Here is a 20,135-nt window from a genome sequence, read left to right as displayed (position 1 = left end):
GCTGACAGGCTCTGCTTTGCACTGTGTGGTGCCTTGATCCCAGCAGGTCTCGTGCTGGCAGAGCAATAGCTCCCAAATTGGGGAAGCAAAAGCAGAGCAGGAGGAGCCATTCTCCACGTTTTCAGTCAGTACCAGATATCTTCTTTCCTTTTTTCTTCCCCTTCAGCTACCAAGGGCCTCTTCCCTGCAGTAGAGTCCTGACTCTGGTTGCTCCTGTGCTCTGACTGGAGCTTGGAGTTAGCTGAGAGGACAAACCATGTGGAGATGTGCCTCTGCAGAAAAAGGGTTTAAATGCCACTGGGCTTGGCATAGCTGTGAGCACCTGGATTGAGAGCCCAGGACATCTGAAGGCTCCCTGCTAACAGGGGCAGCTGCCCCAGCCTTAAAAGTAGCTTTGGTTGGACAACATCAGTTGCTCTGAGTGCTCAAGGCGACCATTGACATAAATGGTGTTTTTAAGGCCCAGCTACTGTTCTGTTGCCACTTTGTGCTGCAGCCTGGGTGAAGCATGGGAATCTTCAGAAGCTTTGGTTCCTTTTGGTTCTTTCTAAAAGGGAAGGTGTGTGGTTGGTACCTTGGATCTCACCTTTCCACTGCCCCTGTGCTGTGCTCTGCTGGTGGGTTTCAAATCCCAGACTGGTTTCAGTTGGGAGGGACCTTAAAGCTCATCCAGTTCCAAGCCTGTGCCACTGGCCCGGACACCTTCCACTAGACGAGGTTGCTCCAAGCCCCCTCCAACCTGGCCTTGAACATTACCAGGGATGGGGCAGCCACAGCTTCTCTGGGCACCCTGTGAATGTAACTTACAGTAAAATGTAACTGAAAATAGATGATTTACGTGGCTGACCCAACACCCAGCCCTGGTACATGTTAAACAGATGTTCTCAGAGATGCAAACCCTCATGATTTAAGGCCCAAACAAACCTTTAGAGGGACCTGAGGCAAATGCAGTGTTTAAATACATTTATCTCGTAATGCTCACTGCAGGGAGGGGAGTGCTGCTGTCACAAGTGATGTGACATGAGATGTACTGTGCGTATAGAAATGTGCTTTAAAAGGAAAGTATTCTGTGTGTCTGTCTACGCCAGTTTTAGTTCTCGTGCATTTTTAACACCCATTTGGCTCTTGAATGCTGGTGGGACAGAACTGATTTCTGCTGCATTCACTGTTTGCAAATGTTTTGGTTGCTCTATAGATAGCAACCTCTGAAAATATCTGCCATGTGTGTTAAGAAGCCAGATTCTATTTTCATGCTATGCTTTATTCAACCCAGAAAAATCCATTGACTTGAGCAATACAGTACTTGTGCAGCTGAGAGAGGGATGTGGCCCGAGGGATCATGACAGAACCTTTCTTGTCCTGTCCTTGCAGATGCTGTACAGGTTTTGCAGCGTTGGCATCACGAGCGATTTATGGCAAACTTTGTTCAGTAAAATCAGGACTGGCTTCAGTTTAAACAAAGCTTTTGAGGAGAGTTCCAATACCCCCCTCCCCACCCCATGAGGCAGCAGCACAGCAGACTTGAAAGCCAGGATAGACCCATGCGCTTTCTGTTCCCCTCTTATTTTCTGGAGAGGTAAGGGCAGGATGAAGGATACGTAGGCTGCTGTGGCAGCAGTGCCCAAGGGCGTGCTTACTGCTCCAACAGCCTCAGTTCTGGATTCGGGCATTTGAATTCCTTGTGGTCAAATAGAGATGGAATAGCTGAGAGCTGAAGGAAGGCAAACCCTTTAGGTGGTCATGGGGAAGAGATGCTTCATTGCAGAGAGGGGTGAACTGTGGCCTCCTCTGGGGTGAGGCATGGAGCAGGGTCTCAGAGACCCAGGATCAATTTGGACCTGGGTGGGAGTCATTGGGGCCACAGACAGTGAATCTTTGAACTTTTCTGACTTCACAGGTGTGGATGGCCTCTTTCATTTCGGCAACTCAACCTCACCGAAAGCATATTTGATGATAGATATTTAAGTGTCTAGCTGGACTGAAGGCCATTGCTACCTCTGTTCCTGTTCAAAGCAGGGAATACTTCCTTTCCCCTTCCACTTCCTCACCTATTCCCATAAAGCAAGCAAGCCCCTGCCTCCAGCAGCATGGCACATATACATACATACATACAGTGGCTCTACTGGGGCAGGGGGTGCAGGTGGAAGTCTGCAATTAGCAAACTGCTCTACAAGTATTCTCTTGAGGTTTACTCCACGCTTCACTGAGATGTTTGTTCCATCTTGTTTCAAGGCAATGTTACTCCAGCTCAGAATAATAATCTTCATCCTAGATTCCATGGTAGTAGCAAAGAGAAGCGCTTAAATTGCATGCCTGGTTTGTAAATCTTTTTATTAAAAGAGTTGTTTTTTATTCTTTTCCACAGTAGTAAAGCTTTGGCACTTACAGTATAAAAATAATCACTGATCATAATTACACCAAATTCCTCTTTGTCAACTGCATACTAAGTGTCTTCAATACATTTCATTCCCATATAAAAACACTTGAAGGTCAGGGGAACAAAACTGATAAATAACAGTATGAGATACAAAGATACAGCTAGAAAAATACTAGGATCATGGAGAAAGAATGAGGACTGTGCATATTTTAAATATCACAGTGACTGGATTTGCTGTTCCTATCTTATTGCTGGCTGCACGCTTATGTGAAAGCAGAAGTGTTTGATGGACTTTCCTATCTCTAAACTTCAGTGATGTTGTACTCAAATATTCTTTGCATAGCAGGGGAACCTTGAATTTCTACACCCTCCCCTTTCCCTTAATCTTTTGATCCCCCCCTAATTTGTGATTTAGCATCACCCCCTTTTATTTCCTTTAAATTTGAAAATACTGACTGGTATTCAACACTTTGAGTAAAACCAAGACAATTGCTATCAATCATGAGAAAAGTCTGAAACACTCCAAGAGTGGCGCTTGGAGAAGCTGTGAGTTGAGCTTAAGCTGGGACAATGGCTCCAGAGCATTTGGCCATTCTCCAAAGCTGCAGTTTTGCTTTAGCATCACTCCAGTTTGGTGGTAATCCTGGCAGACAGGGATTTAGACTTTGGTTTGTCTGTTGTCATTGCTGCAAGAGGTCTTGCTGGATGTTACTTTCCCCGCGGATGTTGTGTGTCTGCCTGTACATCTAAGGGCATGAAACACTCAATGGGGCAGTTGACGTTCTGTCAGGAGGGAAGGAAATCAGTTAGTGCTCTGTCCTGTAAGGACGGACACTTCCATGCTGTGGTTTGGGCTGAGGATTGCTGCCAGCACTTAGGCTTCCTCAGCACAAAGCACACAAGCTGGTTTAGAGCAGCAAGTGAAGACTAGGAAATCACTACATGCACCACCACCTCAGCCAGAGCATGCAGGAATACCCCAGAACTAACCAAGAACTGACTAACTACTGATGTGAGTGTGGCACCCAACACCACATGTGGAAGGGTAAGCTCAGTAACAGTTTGCTGGATCAGTGGCTGGACCATGCACTTGTGACCAAGCAGAGTGCTGCACGCTACTCTCACTCTCAAGCCCTGTACACACCCCATGCAGAGAAGGAAACTACTCACGGTGTTTGTGGCCTGGTGGTATCTCTGTGTAAACTGTGTATAGGTGTGCCCAGCAGAGCCTTCAGGGGCCACCTCCACACTGGGTCTGCGGCAGTTGTCACAACGCCAGCCCTGGGGAACCACAACACATGTGCACTGGTCAGACCACGCTGAGGCAGGCAGCCAAGGAGCTGCCAGTATTCACACCAACACCACAGAGGCTGCTCCCATTTTACCTTGCACAGGCCCTGATGGAAGATTTAAGCTCTCCTGCTAGTCATTTTTTCTCTTATAGAGGCCTGTTTTGGCCAGGCATCAGGCACCATCTGACCTGAAACCCAGCAGTCTTAGGACTGACCTCAGTACAGCCTCCTCTCTTCACCCCCTGTGTTCAGCGTGCCACGTCCCTCCTGCTTACCTGCTGTCCTCCATAACAAGTGCAGGAACAGATGGCCCCAAAGTACTCCTTCTGCCACTGCTCTCCAACTTGGTACATCTTCCCATCATCATAGCATGTGGTCTCATCTGTGAAGGAATGGGCAGAGCTCAGCTGCACGGCCTGGCCTTGGCTCCAAGCAGTCTCAGAGCAGGTTGGTGCTGAGAACAGGAGCCTCTGGCTCCTGTCTGAACAGATGCTCACTGACTGGCAGGGAGAACATCAGTCATTTTTATAGCTCTCCAGACACTTCAAACTAGAGCATGAGGGTATTTGCCTGACAAGAGCAATACAGTTTAATTCAGAGTGTGAAGTCAGAGGACATTCAGGTGACAAGCCCTGCAGGAAAGTCCTGTGTTACTGATTAGGGTAATCTACAACCCTTGGTGCAGTTACATGTCCCTCTTGTGTAGCTCCAGGGCCACAGGCAGCCAGATGCTGAGTGTGCTGTGATCTTAGCTAACAACAGAGAGTTTTCTTCTTGTCAAGTTTGGCAATGTGACTTTTACACCTTCAGCCCTTGTGAGAACAGATTCAATCTGTCACAGATTCAGCCTCCAAAACCTGGATCAGACACCCTGATACCCTGCTTGCGCCCATGGCAGGACCAAAAGTTAATGGGAAGGGTCCTGAGGTGCTGAGATTTCCTGAATAGGAGCTCAGATTAACATCAGAAGGGGACTTACGAGGTTCACACTTGAATTCTCCTTTCCCATTTCCAAGGCAAGTGCAGCTCATCATCTGCCCGTTCTCTCCCTGCCGGTCCCACTTCTCCCCAATCTTGTAGTTCACACCATTATCATGGCACCACTCTGAAGAAGGCAGAGGAACAAGAGAAGCAGGAATTATCTCACACATTGAGGCGACCCAGCAGCAGAACACTTTGGTGACCCAGCAACCAACAGAGAGTCAGGAGAAAGGATCTTTTCAGCTTGTCCACGTCCCAAGGATGAAGTGAGTTCCTGCTGGAAATGGGTTCAGCTTTTGCAGCTTTCAACTGCTGAAGACTATTACAGCTCTAGGAAATGACTGGAGGCTCTTAGGAAAAAAGTAGGATGTGACAAAGACTGGGGACAGGGAAAGGAGTGCTGGATAACAGGAAAGGAAGAGAAAGGAAAGGGAATTTAATAGACATGGAGAAAGAAGGGAGAGAGAAATATTTCAAATGCTCTTTTGGAGCAAATACCTGGTAAAACTGTATCACAGAGACTGCAAAACAATGGGTAAACCATGTGTCTCAAACAATGAATTATAAAAATGAATCCTGTAGAACAAAAGTCTTCCCTGCAGTCACTCCTCTGAGGCCATGCAAACTGTAGAAATGCCCTCTATGCTGAGCTTACTCTAAAATTTAAATTAGCTGGGTATGTGTTGTGTTAAACCACTCAATCACAGGCTTTTCTTCCATCCCCTTTCATGAAATTTGAGATTATTCCAAGTAAAACCCAGTCCTGCAAAAATAAATCTTAGTGCCCCAGCCAAGGTGGTGCCTGCAGAGCTTAGCAGAGCTTCAAAGAGCTGCTGAGAAAATCACCATATCATCAGGATTGGAAGGGACCTCTGGAGATCATCTGGCCCAACCCTCCTGCCATGGCAGGAACACAGCTGCTTCCACAAGTTGCTTTTGCTTTGCAAAACAGCATGGGGACTTTCTGTAATACCCACTGAAATCCACACAAGTTCTGTCTGGCCCATGACAACCATGTTTATATTTAAGACATACAGATTCAACCATAATCTACTATTCAAAGCCATCTTCTTCACTGGCACTTAGGCCTCTTGCCTATCTGACTCTTACCCATTACCTAGATGTGACTGACAAGGGTAGGGAAAATAAAACATTTCCCTTCGGTGAACAAGTCATTATGTATCAATACAGCATTGCTCATTCATGAGGCAGTAAGTGGCACTACTAGCTAAGCTGCACAGCTCAGGAACAACCCCAGTTTTCCATCACTTCTCGTGATGCAAAACACTGCTTCGGTTTCAAAACTTAGAGCTCGCACCCATCTGCATCATGTTTGGATCAGGCTGGCTCCATCAAACATGTCATTAGTACTCAGGGAGCTTGGAGAGAGGGATGGTCAAAAGCAAGCTACTCACTAGAAGAGTCGCATCTGAAATGGCCGCTGCCAAAGCCTAAACATTGGCACCAGAGCTTAAAGCCAGTTTCAGATAACCGCTCCCATTCCTCGCCAATGGAATAGAAGGAGCCAGTGTAAGTATCAAAGCAGGTGTCGTCAGCTGGCTGGTTTAGTCCTTCAGACACTGGAACAGAAAGAGAGGAAACAGGCATCACACACAGCAATAGGAACTACTGAAAGACAGAATGATTTTCACTGAATACATGTGGCTTTTTTTCTCTTATAATATCCTGGCAGTAACAGAGCTCCCCCATGGGCATATTGATGATTCTGTCAGCAGCCCAGACTTCCTATGATTTATTTTCCATTTGCATGTGTCAGAGAGATTGAATGATAAAAAAAGCTGACATGGAGGCTATTTTCATTTTGATTTGCCAAGTTTTAAGCAAGTGTGAGTTTCTGCATTTGCTGCTGGAGAGCAACAACCCAACTTAGCCTGGTTTTGAGAGAAGCATGCTGTGAGATGCTGGGGAACAGCAGGAGCTTGAGAGCTGCACGTGCACATTTTTGAGGCACTTCAGACTCTAGCTCATGGCAGGGGGACAGGAGGAGGAGACCAAACCAAGGTGGAAATCAGGACAGACTGATTTACACCTTAGGTATGTGCCTTGATTGAAAGGTGGGTGTTTCACACCAACAGCTCAGTGTGTGATGATCAAGGTTGAGGCTAATGCTCACGGTTCAGTCTGTGACAGACATAAGGCAACTGGGTGCTGCAAGGGGAGAAACAGCCTGATTTCCCAGTGAGGCTGCGTGGAGCAGCGTAATGGATGGACAAATAAATCCTTAACTCTTCATTTCCTCTTCTCCCATCCTGTCCTCTTCTTCCTTTTTGACCTCAAAATACACACAGGAGCATCTGGAGGGAGAGCCAGTTGTTGACCAGACCAGACCAGGCTAGACCCCTGTGCTGCTAAAGGCAAAGCCCAGGTCCCACAGGGTGTGTGTGGGCTCTGGGCTCTCCATCTGCGGCAAGTGCTGTCTGAGACCACAAGTACTTTGTGGTTGGTCACATGGCTTCTAAGTGCTGCTTGTTTGTGCATGATCAGCATCTCGGCAGGCAGCCTGCCCTGCTGCCAGACCTTCCCAATGGGCTAGTGGTGCTGCTGGATAGCTAACACAGCAGCAGTGGCAAGTGACTGACAGAGCAGTTAAGCTGACCACCAGCACCTTCACATAAGCATGATGTGATATTTGGACAGCAGACCTTTGCTACTGGACAGGAATGTGCAACACCAGCATGATCCCTGACCTCCTCTGCAAGCAGCAAACACCAGATCTCTTGCTTTCTCCTTGGCACTGATCCTAGAGGAGGAGTGTATGGTGCCTTAAAACACGTTTTTCATGATTAGACAGCAGATCAGAATAGCTCTAGTCATACAGTCAGTGGGCCAGTTATCCAACATCAATGGAACCCACAAATCATTTGTCCTGATGTCCTGCTATGACCTCTCCTTTGTCAGGAGAAGCTTCCTTTCTGAACTGCTCCCAAGCCTGGGCACCAGGTAGGTTGCCTTGAGTAAGAGAAATGAGGCAAGGGCAGCACAGGTTCACTGGGACTCCATAAGGCTTTTACTTACCAGTATTGCCAACTGTGACCACCTCCTCCAGCACCTTTTGTCTACGGTGATCTTTCAGGGCTTCCACTATGATGTTGTAGGTGGCCCCTCTTGTAAGACCAGTGAGCGTAGCACTAGAAGAAGTGCCCGGAACCCTGAACTGCAACAAGAGGCAATGCCAAGTCACCAGAAAGAGTGATTACTCCCTAGGTAAGTAGTAAAGACGTAGGTGTTTAGGGTGACTTCTATGCTCTGCATCTGATGGAGCCCATGAGGTATATGTCATTACCACCATTTAAGGGAAACAGAAACCAAGGGAGACAAAGGGTAAGGGCTAAAAGAGTCTTCAGGGAAGCAGCATCTGTCTTTGAAACCCCCAACCACCTCCCTGACTGTCCCTTTCCCTGGGACTTTCTGGTTTATCAGTTTTATCCTGTAGCCTTCACCATGGAGAGGAGGGAGGCATTTACCCTGCCTTGTTTCAGTTACGTGTTAAAAAGACTCTTGAAGCTAACTCTCACTGCCGCTCCCTTAACACAGCAAAGGGACTGGACTCCCAAGAGATGCCTGGTACCACAGGTGAGGCCAACACCATTCCTGTGCCAGGAGAGTTCAGTTACCTGCAGAGTATCCTCATCCTGGCTGACTGGCTGACATGAGATGATGTATTCAGAACTCTCCAGCAACGGCCTCCAAGAGATGGTTGTTTGAGAAAGAGCTTCTTCTCCTGTGGTGTCGTTGCGCCGGGGCCCATGGGGGTGGGGGTATGAAGGTTCAACTATGATGGGCACTTGGTACCCAGGGATTTCAATTGCTTCATCTACATTTGGTGGTTGCCGCCTTGACCCCGGCCTTAGGGGTGTTGCTGTAGTGGGTACAGGCCGTCTGTAGCCATGTTCCTCAAAGAAGACTTGTTGGCCCTGGTGTCCTATTGTCTGTGGGTGCCCAGAGGTGCCTGGGAGTTGGATACCGTTTCCATTGTCATACCTATTGTTGGTGAGGTAAGGGGTGCCCTCATCGATGGAAGGTACGTCCAGAATGTCAGGTTGGTTGGGGTGAGGTCTGGTAATCAATGTGGGAAGCTCATCTAGCCAAAAAGGAGGTGAGAAGCCATAAAGCAAAACATTAAAAATGGTAAATTAAACAGCTAGAGTGGAGGCTGTACACTGCTCCAAGCATCAGAGATTAGCAATCATCCCAAAATACAAAACACTTTGTGTGACCTCGTTGTGATTGTGAAGGACATTTCTATCTCTAGATATATTTATATACATGTATATCCTTAATACATAGGCATAAGAAGTGTTGGTATAAAGTTTTTATACAGCTGAGCAACAGTTTTGAACACTGCTACATGAAGAAGCCACCACTGATCAAATTAAGAAGAAATGATTACAAGAGATATCCACAGCTTACTTGTTGAAGGTGTGTAGTAAGAAACTGCACTTGCATTGTGGAGGTTTTACAGTAAGAGAAATACAATGGGGAACAAATTAAAGTATCCTGCCCTTGAGGCCACCATGTGCTGGATAGTAATGTGTTTGTTAATCCTAATTCAATTCGTAGTTAGGTAACCAGGCAGGAATCAAGCACCAAGCATATTGTTTTGTTCTTGGGGTTCAAACACAGCTAAATGTGATTAAAGTAACTTCAGAATCTTACCTCCTGCATTCTAAAAAGGAAAACCTCCTTACAAAGCCTATTTGACTCATAAAAAAAGTGTGGCTGAATGGTGTGAACAGAATATTTATATAACATTATTATTTCAGCCCTGAGATTACATTCTGCAAGTAGAAGACATCATCTCCTGTTGGCACACAGCATTCCAGAGCTTTGTTTTACCTGTTCTTTTCCTGCCAACCAGTGGTTCACTCTTTTGATTGTTCTTCACAGCAATGATGTAAATGATGTATTCAGTTCCTGGTTCCAAACCTAGGGAAGGAGGAAGGACATAAAGCAATCTGAAATTTAAGAGCTGCTTTTCTTTAATGATTATATGTGGGATCTAGGGTAGAAAGGGAGGTCGGTAGGGCTACAGTATGGGTATTTTGGATCTGAGGTTTTCAGGACAGTATAAAGAGTCCAACCTCCTGCTCCTAGGAGCAAGTTTCAAATCTGACTATGTCAGCTGGGATCATGGGTGCTGCAGACACAAAGCGTAATGAAACTTCACAACATGTGACCGATAGGGTGCCAGGGTCAAGGGCTTTTTCCTTGAATTGATGATAGTTGCCGTGACAGTGGGAACAAACACCTGTGAATTGTTCTAACCTGATGGTTGATCTGCTCAGTTTAGTGTATCATGTTAGTAGGACAAGTATCCTTATAAAACCACTGTCTACCATTAGAAACCACAATGAAGGGGCAAAACTTTGTCTTTCTCTTAGGTGACCATCAACACGTTTTATGATTAGGCCTTCCCCCTCTCCCTTCAAATTTAAGCATTTCAGATGAAGAGCTCCCATGCAAGACAGAGACAGGTACCAGTAATAGTAGCCTCAGTAGTGCCAGGCCGAGGGCGAGGCAGAACCTCTTTGGCTGGTGAGCCAGGTTTCTCATATCTGATGATGTAGCCTGTGATCTTGGCTCTTGGAGGCTGCCAGGTAGCCAGGAGGGAGTTGCTTGTGGTTGTAAGGAAGCGCAGGTTAGAAGGAGCATCAATAGCTAGGTGAAAACAAAAGGACACAAGTCAAACACAGTAAAGGCCAAGCATATTCTTCACCTGAACTTCATCTTCTTGACACCCTTCTCAAACTTGGGAGTAAAACCTATTGCTGCAAGTCGCAGTAAAAGTATTATATGGGGTCAGATATAGAAAACCAACTGAACATATGTGATTACAATGTGCTAGCATAAGCAGAAAAGTCAGACAAGTTCCTTACCAGTGGAGGCATCAATCACTACTGGGGAACTGCGTGCATTCTCATTCAGAGTGTAAAGGTAGATCTTGTAGTCATTGCCAGGCTGTAAGCCTAAAATGAAGTTGAAACATAAATGTTAGTAATCTGAGGAAGAACTCAGTGTACCTCCTGATATGCACCTGTACCTGCAGAAGCTACTCACTTACCAGTAATAGTGTAAGTCCTAACATCAGGGCTGATGGTCCTTTGAATGGGGTTCTGCCCGCTCACTGGGACAGCATCAATTTGGAAGCCAGTGATGGTCTCAGTCTTGGTTCTCCAGGTTATGGTGATGGTTGTCTCAGTAGCATCTGTCACACGAGCCCTGCGAGGGGGACTAACATCTGCACCAGAAGGAAAAAGTCTCCTCTCAGTACATGGGGGACTCTGAATCTCACCAGGTGTTTGTGAAAGCCTTTGCTGGAGCTTTGTACAGAGCCCTACTTCTGACACAGTAGGACCTCAGCCTCTGCACCCAGCACAGTACCAACTGGTCATTTGTGAAAGGATCATTACTTACTTTCAAGAGTGGTGACCACCCCTTGGGCTGGTCGGCTGGTCAGAGAGTCCTTCAGGGCATACACACTCACTTCATACTTGGTTGCTACCTAGAATGGACAATTACACCATGTTATCAGAAGGAGCTGGCACAGCAGGAAATACTCCTGCCCTCATTCAGAGTTTGTCAGAGTCACATTTCTCAATCACCAGTCACTGAAATGTGAAACCTTAAAATAGTTGAAATCAGTGAAGGATTGATGGCATAATTCTAATTATTTACAGATGTAAAAAAGAGTAGACATGGGCCTTGTTGATAACACCAGTAGTGCACATATGCACACACAGGAGCAGATGAAATCCTGGAAGAAGCTTATTTGTCATCTCTCATTTTGGAATCAGTGCTTCAAAGCTGATTCTCTGGAAAAACCTACTTTACCTCCTGTTTATCCTGGGGTTAATGGATGCCATTTGCTATGATAAGGTGTTCTCGCTGTGAAAAGAATGGTGGAAGTTATAACATGGTATTTCATCCTTGCCTGCATCAGACCAGGAGTCCACTTAGAGAAGAATATTTTTTTAAGGTTCATTTTTGAAAATGATTCATAAAACTCCTTAAAAACAGCTTTTTAAGATAGCAGGAACCATAAAAGCAGTGATTTTCAGCTTTTTCCAGTTCAGGAACTTCTGGAGTGTTTCCAGTGGAGAAGATGGCTATATAGCAAATTTAAGCCTACTCACAAAAGACTTGCATTTTGTACTTATATTTTACAGATGTCTTAAAAATAGGCAAAAGACTGTCAGAGCTCCCATATCACAGCTTGAAAACCTCTGCATTAGATCAGCTTATCTGACCTCTTTTGTGAAAGATGAGTAAAAGTTTTTTACTGGGTTACTGTTGATTGTGAACCTGATAATTTCCATTTCATTAAGGCATCCAGTCTGTGCTCAATGAGGAAGGAAAAAGAATACAGATTCAGCAGGCCAACTCCTTGCCTTTTAAAAGCTATGGTAACACATAGTTAAAGTCTGACTAGCCATCAGCTTCAGGTTTTCCTAACATTTTCCCACAACATGGTCTGCTTTACACAGAGAAAAGAGTTACCATTAATCCAGACACGACAGCAGATGTACTGTCTGGAGAAAGGTTGATTTCTTTCATAGGACCGGTCTTTTCTTTGGGGTTCACTCTGACTCGGTAGCCAGTGAGGCGAACGTTTGGTGCATTCCAGTTGACAGTAAGACTGGTGGGAGTCACCTGAGTAAACTTCAGGTTTGTTGGAGGTGGAATTGCTGCAAAAATCCATATTGGCACATGGTTAGTTTAAAGAAAACCATCTTGGATAAAACAATATTTTGTCCTAAACATGAGACAAGTTTAGGCTCAAAATAGATGGGCAGAAAAGTGGTGTGTCTCCTGCAGACACAGGCACAAAGCTCCGTGCAAGGGGACAAGGAATTCAGAAAGAGGAGCTCAAATCTACAGTACTACTTTTCAGCAGAAATAATAGGGTCTTGATGCCTCAGCCCTGAAGTTAGCCGAGTAACAACACTTGCTGTGATATAAGTTGAAGGCTTTGGGAGGTGCTTAAATCTGCAGTAGGCCAGTCTGGTTTAATTCTGCTTTTCATCACACAGCCAATAGTTCAGTCCTGCTTCACTTGCCTGTTTCTGTTCATTTCTAACATAGGATGGATGATTTACAAAAGTAAGTAGGAAGCAGGCTCAGGAATTGCAAAGAGAATATAAAATACTGCAAATGCGGAGGGGAAGCATTTTACAGCCACTTACACAAGTGTAAATTACTACACAGAGAGCAAGGCAATGGAAAGCAGAGCTATGGTGGCCATAAGGCTCATCACACAAGAGCCTGTTCATGAGTGAACCCATCTGATTGATGTCTTTGAAAACAAATGTTTACATAAAAAGGAGCATCCATTGAAACATTTTCTTGCCTTACAGTTGGTAATCCTTTGGCTGTAAACAAGGGAAATAAACATTGTTACCATAATGCCCACTATTAGCATGTTGCTGTGAAGTTCTCTAATTTTATAGAGTGGAAATATAAGGTAATTCTTCCTTGTTGCTTTCCTCAAAGCTCAATCTAAAGCTCAAGAGAGTCAATGGAACATCTTGAATGACTTCAAATACACTTTTGAAGAGCCCGCAAAGGTTAAACCAGACAGCGGGTTTAAAAATGACTATATTTGCATTTCTGGCAGGTCAGCTGTTTCAATCATAGCACTTAGCTTCAGTTTAGCATAACAATCTGTACACTAGGAATCACTGCCTTCATTACACCCCTGGAATTATAATGCTAACTTTTCAACCACAAATGAAGAGAAGACCTTTATTACAGAGGTGCTACCTTTGCCATAAGGACATGTCTGGTAATGCTGGAAGATCTGCAATGGATTCTATATTGCTGGAAATAATTTTAAGAGCTTCCTTTTCCTTTTTGACAAAGAAATTTGAAACGTATTCTACATGGAGTTGGATGAGACTGGCACATAAGGGACTCTCCTGACTGGAGTATGTCCTTTCCTTGTGGAGGTGATGTGAGCAGAGGCATGGGCATGCGCAGGGGCTATAGTCCTTAGGGTAGTGCCAGTGAAGGATCTCTGTGAGATCCGAGGGTTAGGCAGTCTCCTAGCCCTTCATGCTCCTTTTGCTCCATCCAACAGTGAGGACCCTGAGGAACGAAAGCTGCCCTGATCTCTTTGTTATTGGTAACTGCTTCTGCTTGCAGGTGCTCCACATCCTAAAGACAAGATAAGAGCATTGTGAGAGGGTGGTTCACCATGAATTAGGCTCTGTGAGTAGGGACCAGACATTACTGATCCACTTGAGGACCAAGAGAAGGCTATGAAGTGACATTCTTCCTTCCTCTAGAATCTGCTCCTTCAACCCTGCCAATCTTTCCTGCGTTCCCTAACTTTCCTAATGCGCATATAGGCTGAATTTGCTGGCAGCCAGCTCTCCAACACCAACTAAGCCATCTCTCAAGAGCAATCACATCCCTTCAGCTGCCCCTGGGGCTTCCCCGGCACAGAGTTGCGCATGGAAGCACACTTTACCCAACAGGGCAGAAGCCACTGCTGCCATGGCCTACTGGGTGGTGTAGTTAAAGGTGTACCTGTGGACTGGGTCCCAGTGAGGGGCAGGCTCTCCATGTCATCGTATATGGCAACGATATTGATAGTGTACTCAGAACCTGGCCTGAGGCCATGCAGCTCAGCAGTGTCTTCTTCGCCACCTGGGGCCGGCAATAGCTCATGGATTCCATCCTCAGGGCTTGAGTAGGTCACCCTGTACCTGGTGACTTGCCCCTGTGGGCTTTCCCAAGCAATTTTGATGGAATCAACATCCACCTCAGTGAATGTTAGTCCTTTAGGGCGGTCAATGTCTGTTAGGCAAATTAACGGGAAGAGGTTATGTGATAAAAAGCAGATTGTGGGTGAGGAAAATAAAAAGCACTTCTATTACATGCAAAGCAGTTTTCGGTTTTGCGCAGGAGGGGGGGACTTGATTCTCCTCTGTGCTTGCACCTTGCACACGTGCTTACACTGTGCCGAATGAGGTTGAGAGCCTGCAGGTGCCAGACAGCAGGAAGGCTAGCTTGGCCTTGGTGAAAAAAAAGCACTTGCATTAATACTTGCAAAGCAGCCAGGCCACCAATCCTTACCTGTATTTGAGTGCCATTAGCACTAAACCCCTTTCAAACAACTCTTGCAGCATTGAGCTACCTTCAAGTGGTCAACAGAGGAAAAGGAAGTGGGAATTTTAAGCCCTGTTTCTACCATCAGAGCCAGTAACTGGTTTCTAGTGCTAAAGGTCACCAGTCAACCCACCTGCTTTGGGAAGTTTGGATTCATGCTGCATTTGCTTTTCACTACTGTAAGCTGCTGTGCAAAGCGCCAGTCCAAGGAGAATCAGTCCCGCTGTTTTCTTTCATAAATAGCCAATTAACACACTCATCAAGAAAGCAAATTACTCAGTATATTATAGTTTCAAATCAGTTAGAAACAAACTTTTTAGCTTCATATTGAGTGCACAGGGAATGTCCATAGGTGCAACTGGGTGATATGCAGGCTTCCTGCTTCGATCAGTTCATCACCTTTTCCTAGCAAGATGGGAGCTCAGTGCTGGACAGCAAAGTAAGTGAGCCTTGCTCCACAGGAGTGGCTACCACAGAGCTATACCCATTTGTTACACAAAAGGTGAGGATCTGGCATATCATTTTTATACTGGATCCAAATTATGCTTTTCTAGAAGTTTTCAACTCTTTTATTTGCCATGTTATATTAGTTCATCTTCTAGTTGGCAAAGGTGATTTTTGTCCAGGAATTTGTTCATTTGAAATTGATGTGGACCCTATTCCCAAGCTCCTCTTGTCTTTAGGACAATTCTGTAAGTATTTGGGGCTGAGCTGTGGTGTTGAATACAAGCCCGAGCAAGGGAATAACATGCATCAAAAATCTCTATCCCAAAGGTGTCCCTGAAAAAGGCACTTGACATCAGGGATTCCCCTCTGAGTTACATGTTCCCTCTTGCCTTCTCTTTGTAGCCAGTAATCACCTTTGCCACCTAGCTCAAGAAAGATCTTTGCACATTTTTTCCCACTGATTGGCTGATGGCAAACAGAACCCCAAAAGATTTTGTGGCTTTAGTGAAAGAAAAAACAGAAGCACAGCATTTTGAGGGGGTGAGGAACTGCATTTTGCCACTGTTTGAGGTAAGGAAACTGCATTTTTTGCCAGCATCTGCAATTTAGGTGCATGATACTTAGCACAGGGCAGAGACCACTTTGCATTCTCCTGGAGACTAGGCAGCTGCCCCTTGCTTTCACTGGGAATGTGATACTGCATGGTAGACATCCATAGATAACACTTGTTTTGTTACCGTGAAGTGAAATACATACTGGTGACAGCTGTCTCTACCAAGGGGAGGCTCTCTCCATTCTGATTCTGAGCGTAGACACTGACCATGTACTCAACTGTGGGCTGCAGACCTTCAATAGTGACTTGTGTTTGATCTGGCAGGAAAGAACAACATTAGTCCATCAGAGCTGGACTCTAAGTAGCCTTGAATGAAGGGCCTGTATAAGCCATACCATGAATAAACATCATTAAACAAGATGGGATTGACATATTTGTTTGACAAGATTGCCTTTTGCTTGCACTATGCTTCTCTGGCATTGCACAGCACAGCATCTGCAATTTGTACCTGTTTGAAAGCCCCCCAGCTGAAAGGACAGGTCAGCACAGGCAAGACCAGCTTTCATCATTTTCTGGACTAAGTCTGACCATTAACCCAACTGCATCCCTAGAGTGCTAATCACTGCTGATCCTACAAAATACACTGTTCTTGAGAGCAACCCGAGAGCTGACTTGGCAAGCTCTATGGTAATGAGGCCAAGCCTGCAGCCTGTGTGACCTAGTCCATGCTATGAGCAAGGGCCACATTATGGGACCTTCAAAAGGATTTTAGAGGAAGTTTTGCTGGGTGCTAGAAAATCCAATGGCATTTCTTTGAAATCCAGGTGCCTTTCAGAGATACTGAGGGTTCCAAAGCAAACCTTTGCAGTATGCAAAACTTTCAGGGCAAAGTTTGTCTTAGCTTCTCCTGAATGAGACCCAACGGAAGTCAGCAGGGTTTGAGCTTCAGGCATATGCCCAGTGCCTGATAGTGCTGATTCTGGTGGCCACATCTTTCATTCTTTACAGATTTGCTCTTACCTGCAGGGACATTTTTAGTTTTTGTGGGCCCATGTCCTTTCTTGGGGACAGCTGTCACACGATACCCTGTGACAGGGGATGTCGAAGGAAGCCATCTGATGCTGATGCTGTTGTCCTGGACGTCGGTAACTTGCATCTGGGATGGTGTGTCTATTTCTGGGCAACAAAAAAAGGGGTTTTTGAGTATGTTGGTACAGGGAACCCTGTCCCCACTCTTGCCTCCTTTCTGAATTTTAGTCTGCTCTTCCTTTTCTAGCTGTGCTTCTTGGAACAGCAAACACAGGTTGCTACTCATTTATCCCTCACAATAGCCCAGAGCAAAAAAGCCTTAACCAAGATGTGTGGGTGACTGACTTAATATCAATATTAGCTGAGGATTTTTGTTGTTTTAAAGGACACTAAATGCCTTTATCTGCAGCTACAGAAATAGTAGGATTAGGCTATATCCAGATGAGGAGTGAGATGACAGTCCTGGCATTAGAAAGCCAGGTTTCATCAGGATCACATAATATGACAGTGTGGCTCAAGCATCAGAGTTAGTTAAGCCAAGAGTGGTCCCATGATACAAGAGCCCAACAGGATTGCCACTCTGAAATAAGCAGTCAAATATTGCTTGTGTCCCCACCAGGACTCCACAGGGTGTCTCTCCACCAACAGTTCAAGTCCACAGAAGATCGCCTTCTGTGTCATGCCATTGTCATGCTGGGGCACCACAATACCAGCAGGTCGAAGGAGGTGATCCTGCCCCTCTACTCGTGAGACCTCACTTAGAGCACTGTGTGCAGTTCTGGTGTCCTCAACATAAAAAGGACATGGAACTGTTGGAACAAGTCCAGAGGAGGCCACAAGGATGATCAGGGGACTGGAGCACCTCCCGTATGAAGATAGGCTGAGAAAGTCGGGGCTGTTCAGCCTGGAGAAGAGAAAGCTGCGTGGAGACCTTAGAGCAGTCTTCCAGCATCTAAAGGGGGCTACAAGAATGATGGAGAGGGACTCTTCATCAGGGGCTGTAGTGACACGACAAGGGGTAACGGGTCCAAACTTAAATAGGGGAAGTTTAGATTAGATGCAAGGAAGAAGTTCTTTACTGTAAAGGTGGGGAGGCACTGCAATGGGTTGCCCAAGGAAGTTATGAATGCTCCATCCCTGGTGATGTTAAGGCCAGGCTGGACAGAGCCTTGGGTGACATGGTTTAGAACGAGATATCCCTGCCCATGGCAGGGGGGTTGGAACTAGATGATCCTTTCCAACCATAACTATTCTATGATTCTATGATACACAGCTCCACTGAAAGTGATGGGCTTACAACATAGCCCACGACTTGTAAAAGAAACCAGGGATCAGTGATAAAAATTTACAGGGATAATTGAACATAGGCTGTAGTGGGGTTTGTATGTTTTGTTTTGTTTAAACAGGTCTCACCTGTTTTGTAGGTGACAGTGACTGGCTTGCTACTGGCAGGGCTGTCTCCACGGCCAGTTACAGCATACACGGTGATGGTGTAGTCTACACCAGGTTTGAGGCCAGTGATGGTAGCAGTAGACATAGTGCCAGGCACTGTAAATTCCTGCACAGGGCTGCTTCCACCTAAGAAGGGTTGGGTGGAAAAAGAAATATAATGGATCTCTAAATTCTACATTTTAAATCATTACCAAAACCAGGACAATCCTATATGCATCATTCGTTGAAGACAGAACCCTGTTGAGTTCAATGGTTGTTAGGTCAAAGTTTTTTTCAGACCAATCCAAAGAAAAGAATGAAATATGTACAGAGAACTACTTCTAAATGTCTGGAATGCTCCAGATACTCTTTCTTTTTGGTAGACAAAAAGTGATTTGCTCTCCTTTAAAAACAAACAACACCTACATTTTATAATCTTCTCTAAATATACTGCAAGAATCTCAGAGATACAAGAGGCTACAGTCAAACCTGCCTTTGCTATTTGATGTGGCTCTCTAATGGCCTCAGAATAGAATTTCTGTTCTGTGATTGGCCGTAGCAGCCTAGCCTCACCTGTTTCACCATAAGTGATCCGGTAGTATCTGACTGTCACTGCAGGAGCATCCCAGGAAATCACAAGGCTGGTTGGGCTGGTGGGGGTCACTTCCAGGTCCCTTGGAACATCAGACACTAGAAACAAAGAATTGAGAGAGTTTAAATGCAGTTAACATACACCAGTCACATACTCCACCTATCATACTGTGCTCCTCTGCTACTTATCTCCCTTGCTTTTAGGCCAGTGCACACACTTCTACAAGTGATGTATCTGGTTAAAATCCGTCCAGTACTGGACTAGATTTAATGAAAAAAGTCTGCTGGCCCTAAGGACATCCAACTTGATCTGAAAGTAGCATAGTTTCTCACCATTTTCTAAATTAGGCCCTACCTCAGTATCATAGACACTTCCTCATAAGCAAAGTTTCACTAGCTGGTAGGGAATATCTTGTTCAAGAGCAACTACTTTGCTAGAGGACACCAAAATTCTTCACGGAAACTTTTAGCCAGTGCTCTCTCAAGGCTTACCTGTCGTTTGTTGGCCGACCAAGGGCAAGCTCTCCTCTCTGCCATTGATGGCAATGATGCTGACCACATACTCAGTCCCTGGAAGTAGGTTTGTAAGGGTGATGGAGTTCCGTGAGGGGGGCACGCGGTCCTCCTTGGGTCTGCCAGCACCATGCTCTGGGTGATACCGGATTTTGTAGCCTGTAATGGTTGCACGAGGAGCAATCCAGTGCACGGTGAAGGAGTTAGCAGTTATATCCGAGAAGTCAAGGCCAGTTGGGGAATCAAGAGCTGGGTATTTCAAAGAGACAAGAGACTGAGCTCAGCCAAACTACTGGTCATCATGATCACTAATATATTTCATTATGCTCAATACTGCAGCTCTACCAGATCCTAAGCTAAATGCCATTTACCCATAGAACTAAATAAATATGTTAATGATCAAAGGGAGATAAACAAGTACTGAAACACAACTGTAGGGAAAGAAAGTATGGCACACACAGACAACACAGCATAAACAATGCACATGAGCATGCTCCGTTACACAGTTATGAAACACAAAAGACTGAGTGATAGATATGACAGGCTCTGCCTGGCTGGTTCTCAGGCAGACACCGTAAGTACGTTCACACCAGGTGCTCTGTTTAAAACCAACAGAAGTTCTGGCCCTCAGGCATAGAGAAATGCAAAACTCGTTAGTGTTTCCCAAGAAGTTCCTCTGCTTTGCTCTTTGATATCTAACTGGCGACCCACCAACGAGGTGGCAATATACAAGAGCAAGCAACAAAGTCCCATAAATGAATGCTTACTGGATGGCGTTAATCTTACATGT

At 45.4% G+C, this 20,135-nt stretch overlaps 1 protein-coding gene across 4 annotated transcripts in view; it reads right to left on the bottom strand.

The window, feature by feature from the left end:
* Positions 1–1,240: 1,240 nt before the first annotated feature.
* The window catches only part of FN1 (fibronectin 1), a 55,310-nt gene continuing 36,415 nt past the window's right edge, over positions 1,241–20,135 (bottom strand). For 2 of the 4 annotated variants that reach the window (XM_057412205.1, XM_057412202.1), the window contains 19 exons: positions 19,325–19,594; positions 18,815–18,931; positions 18,224–18,388; positions 16,802–16,957; positions 15,985–16,098; positions 14,200–14,469; positions 12,169–12,356; positions 11,086–11,173; positions 10,733–10,909; positions 10,548–10,637; positions 10,150–10,329; positions 9,508–9,597; positions 8,286–8,752; positions 7,687–7,825; positions 6,066–6,230; positions 4,649–4,774; positions 3,945–4,051; positions 3,548–3,658; positions 2,315–3,160 (listed from right to left, as the gene is read on the bottom strand). In XM_057412205.1, the coding sequence (XP_057268188.1) occupies positions 3,086–3,160; positions 3,548–3,658; positions 3,945–4,051; positions 4,649–4,774; positions 6,066–6,230; positions 7,687–7,825; positions 8,286–8,752; positions 9,508–9,597; positions 10,150–10,329; positions 10,548–10,637; positions 10,733–10,909; positions 11,086–11,173; positions 12,169–12,356; positions 14,200–14,469; positions 15,985–16,098; positions 16,802–16,957; positions 18,224–18,388; positions 18,815–18,931; positions 19,325–19,594 (3,095 nt within the window). In that variant the 3' untranslated portion in view covers positions 2,315–3,085. Of the gene's footprint in view, positions 2,269–2,314; positions 3,161–3,547; positions 3,659–3,944; positions 4,052–4,648; positions 4,775–6,065; positions 6,231–7,686; positions 7,826–8,285; positions 8,753–9,507; positions 9,598–10,149; positions 10,330–10,547; positions 10,638–10,732; positions 10,910–11,085; positions 11,174–12,168; positions 12,357–14,199; positions 14,470–15,984; positions 16,099–16,801; positions 16,958–18,223; positions 18,389–18,814; positions 18,932–19,324; positions 19,595–20,135 lie in introns of those variants that run through there. The other 2 variants (XM_057412203.1, XM_057412204.1) reach the window with 2 other exon arrangements.

Source organism: Pezoporus wallicus, unplaced genomic scaffold, assembly GCF_028554395.1.
Source record: "Pezoporus wallicus isolate ANWC-B61680 ecotype Strahan unplaced genomic scaffold, APGP_CSIRO_Pwel_v1 contig_6566, whole genome shotgun sequence".
NCBI lineage: Eukaryota > Metazoa > Chordata > Aves > Psittaciformes > Psittacidae > Pezoporus > Pezoporus wallicus.
The sequence above is the reverse complement of the archived record's forward strand: the minus strand, read 5'-3'. Positions and strand labels throughout refer to the sequence as shown.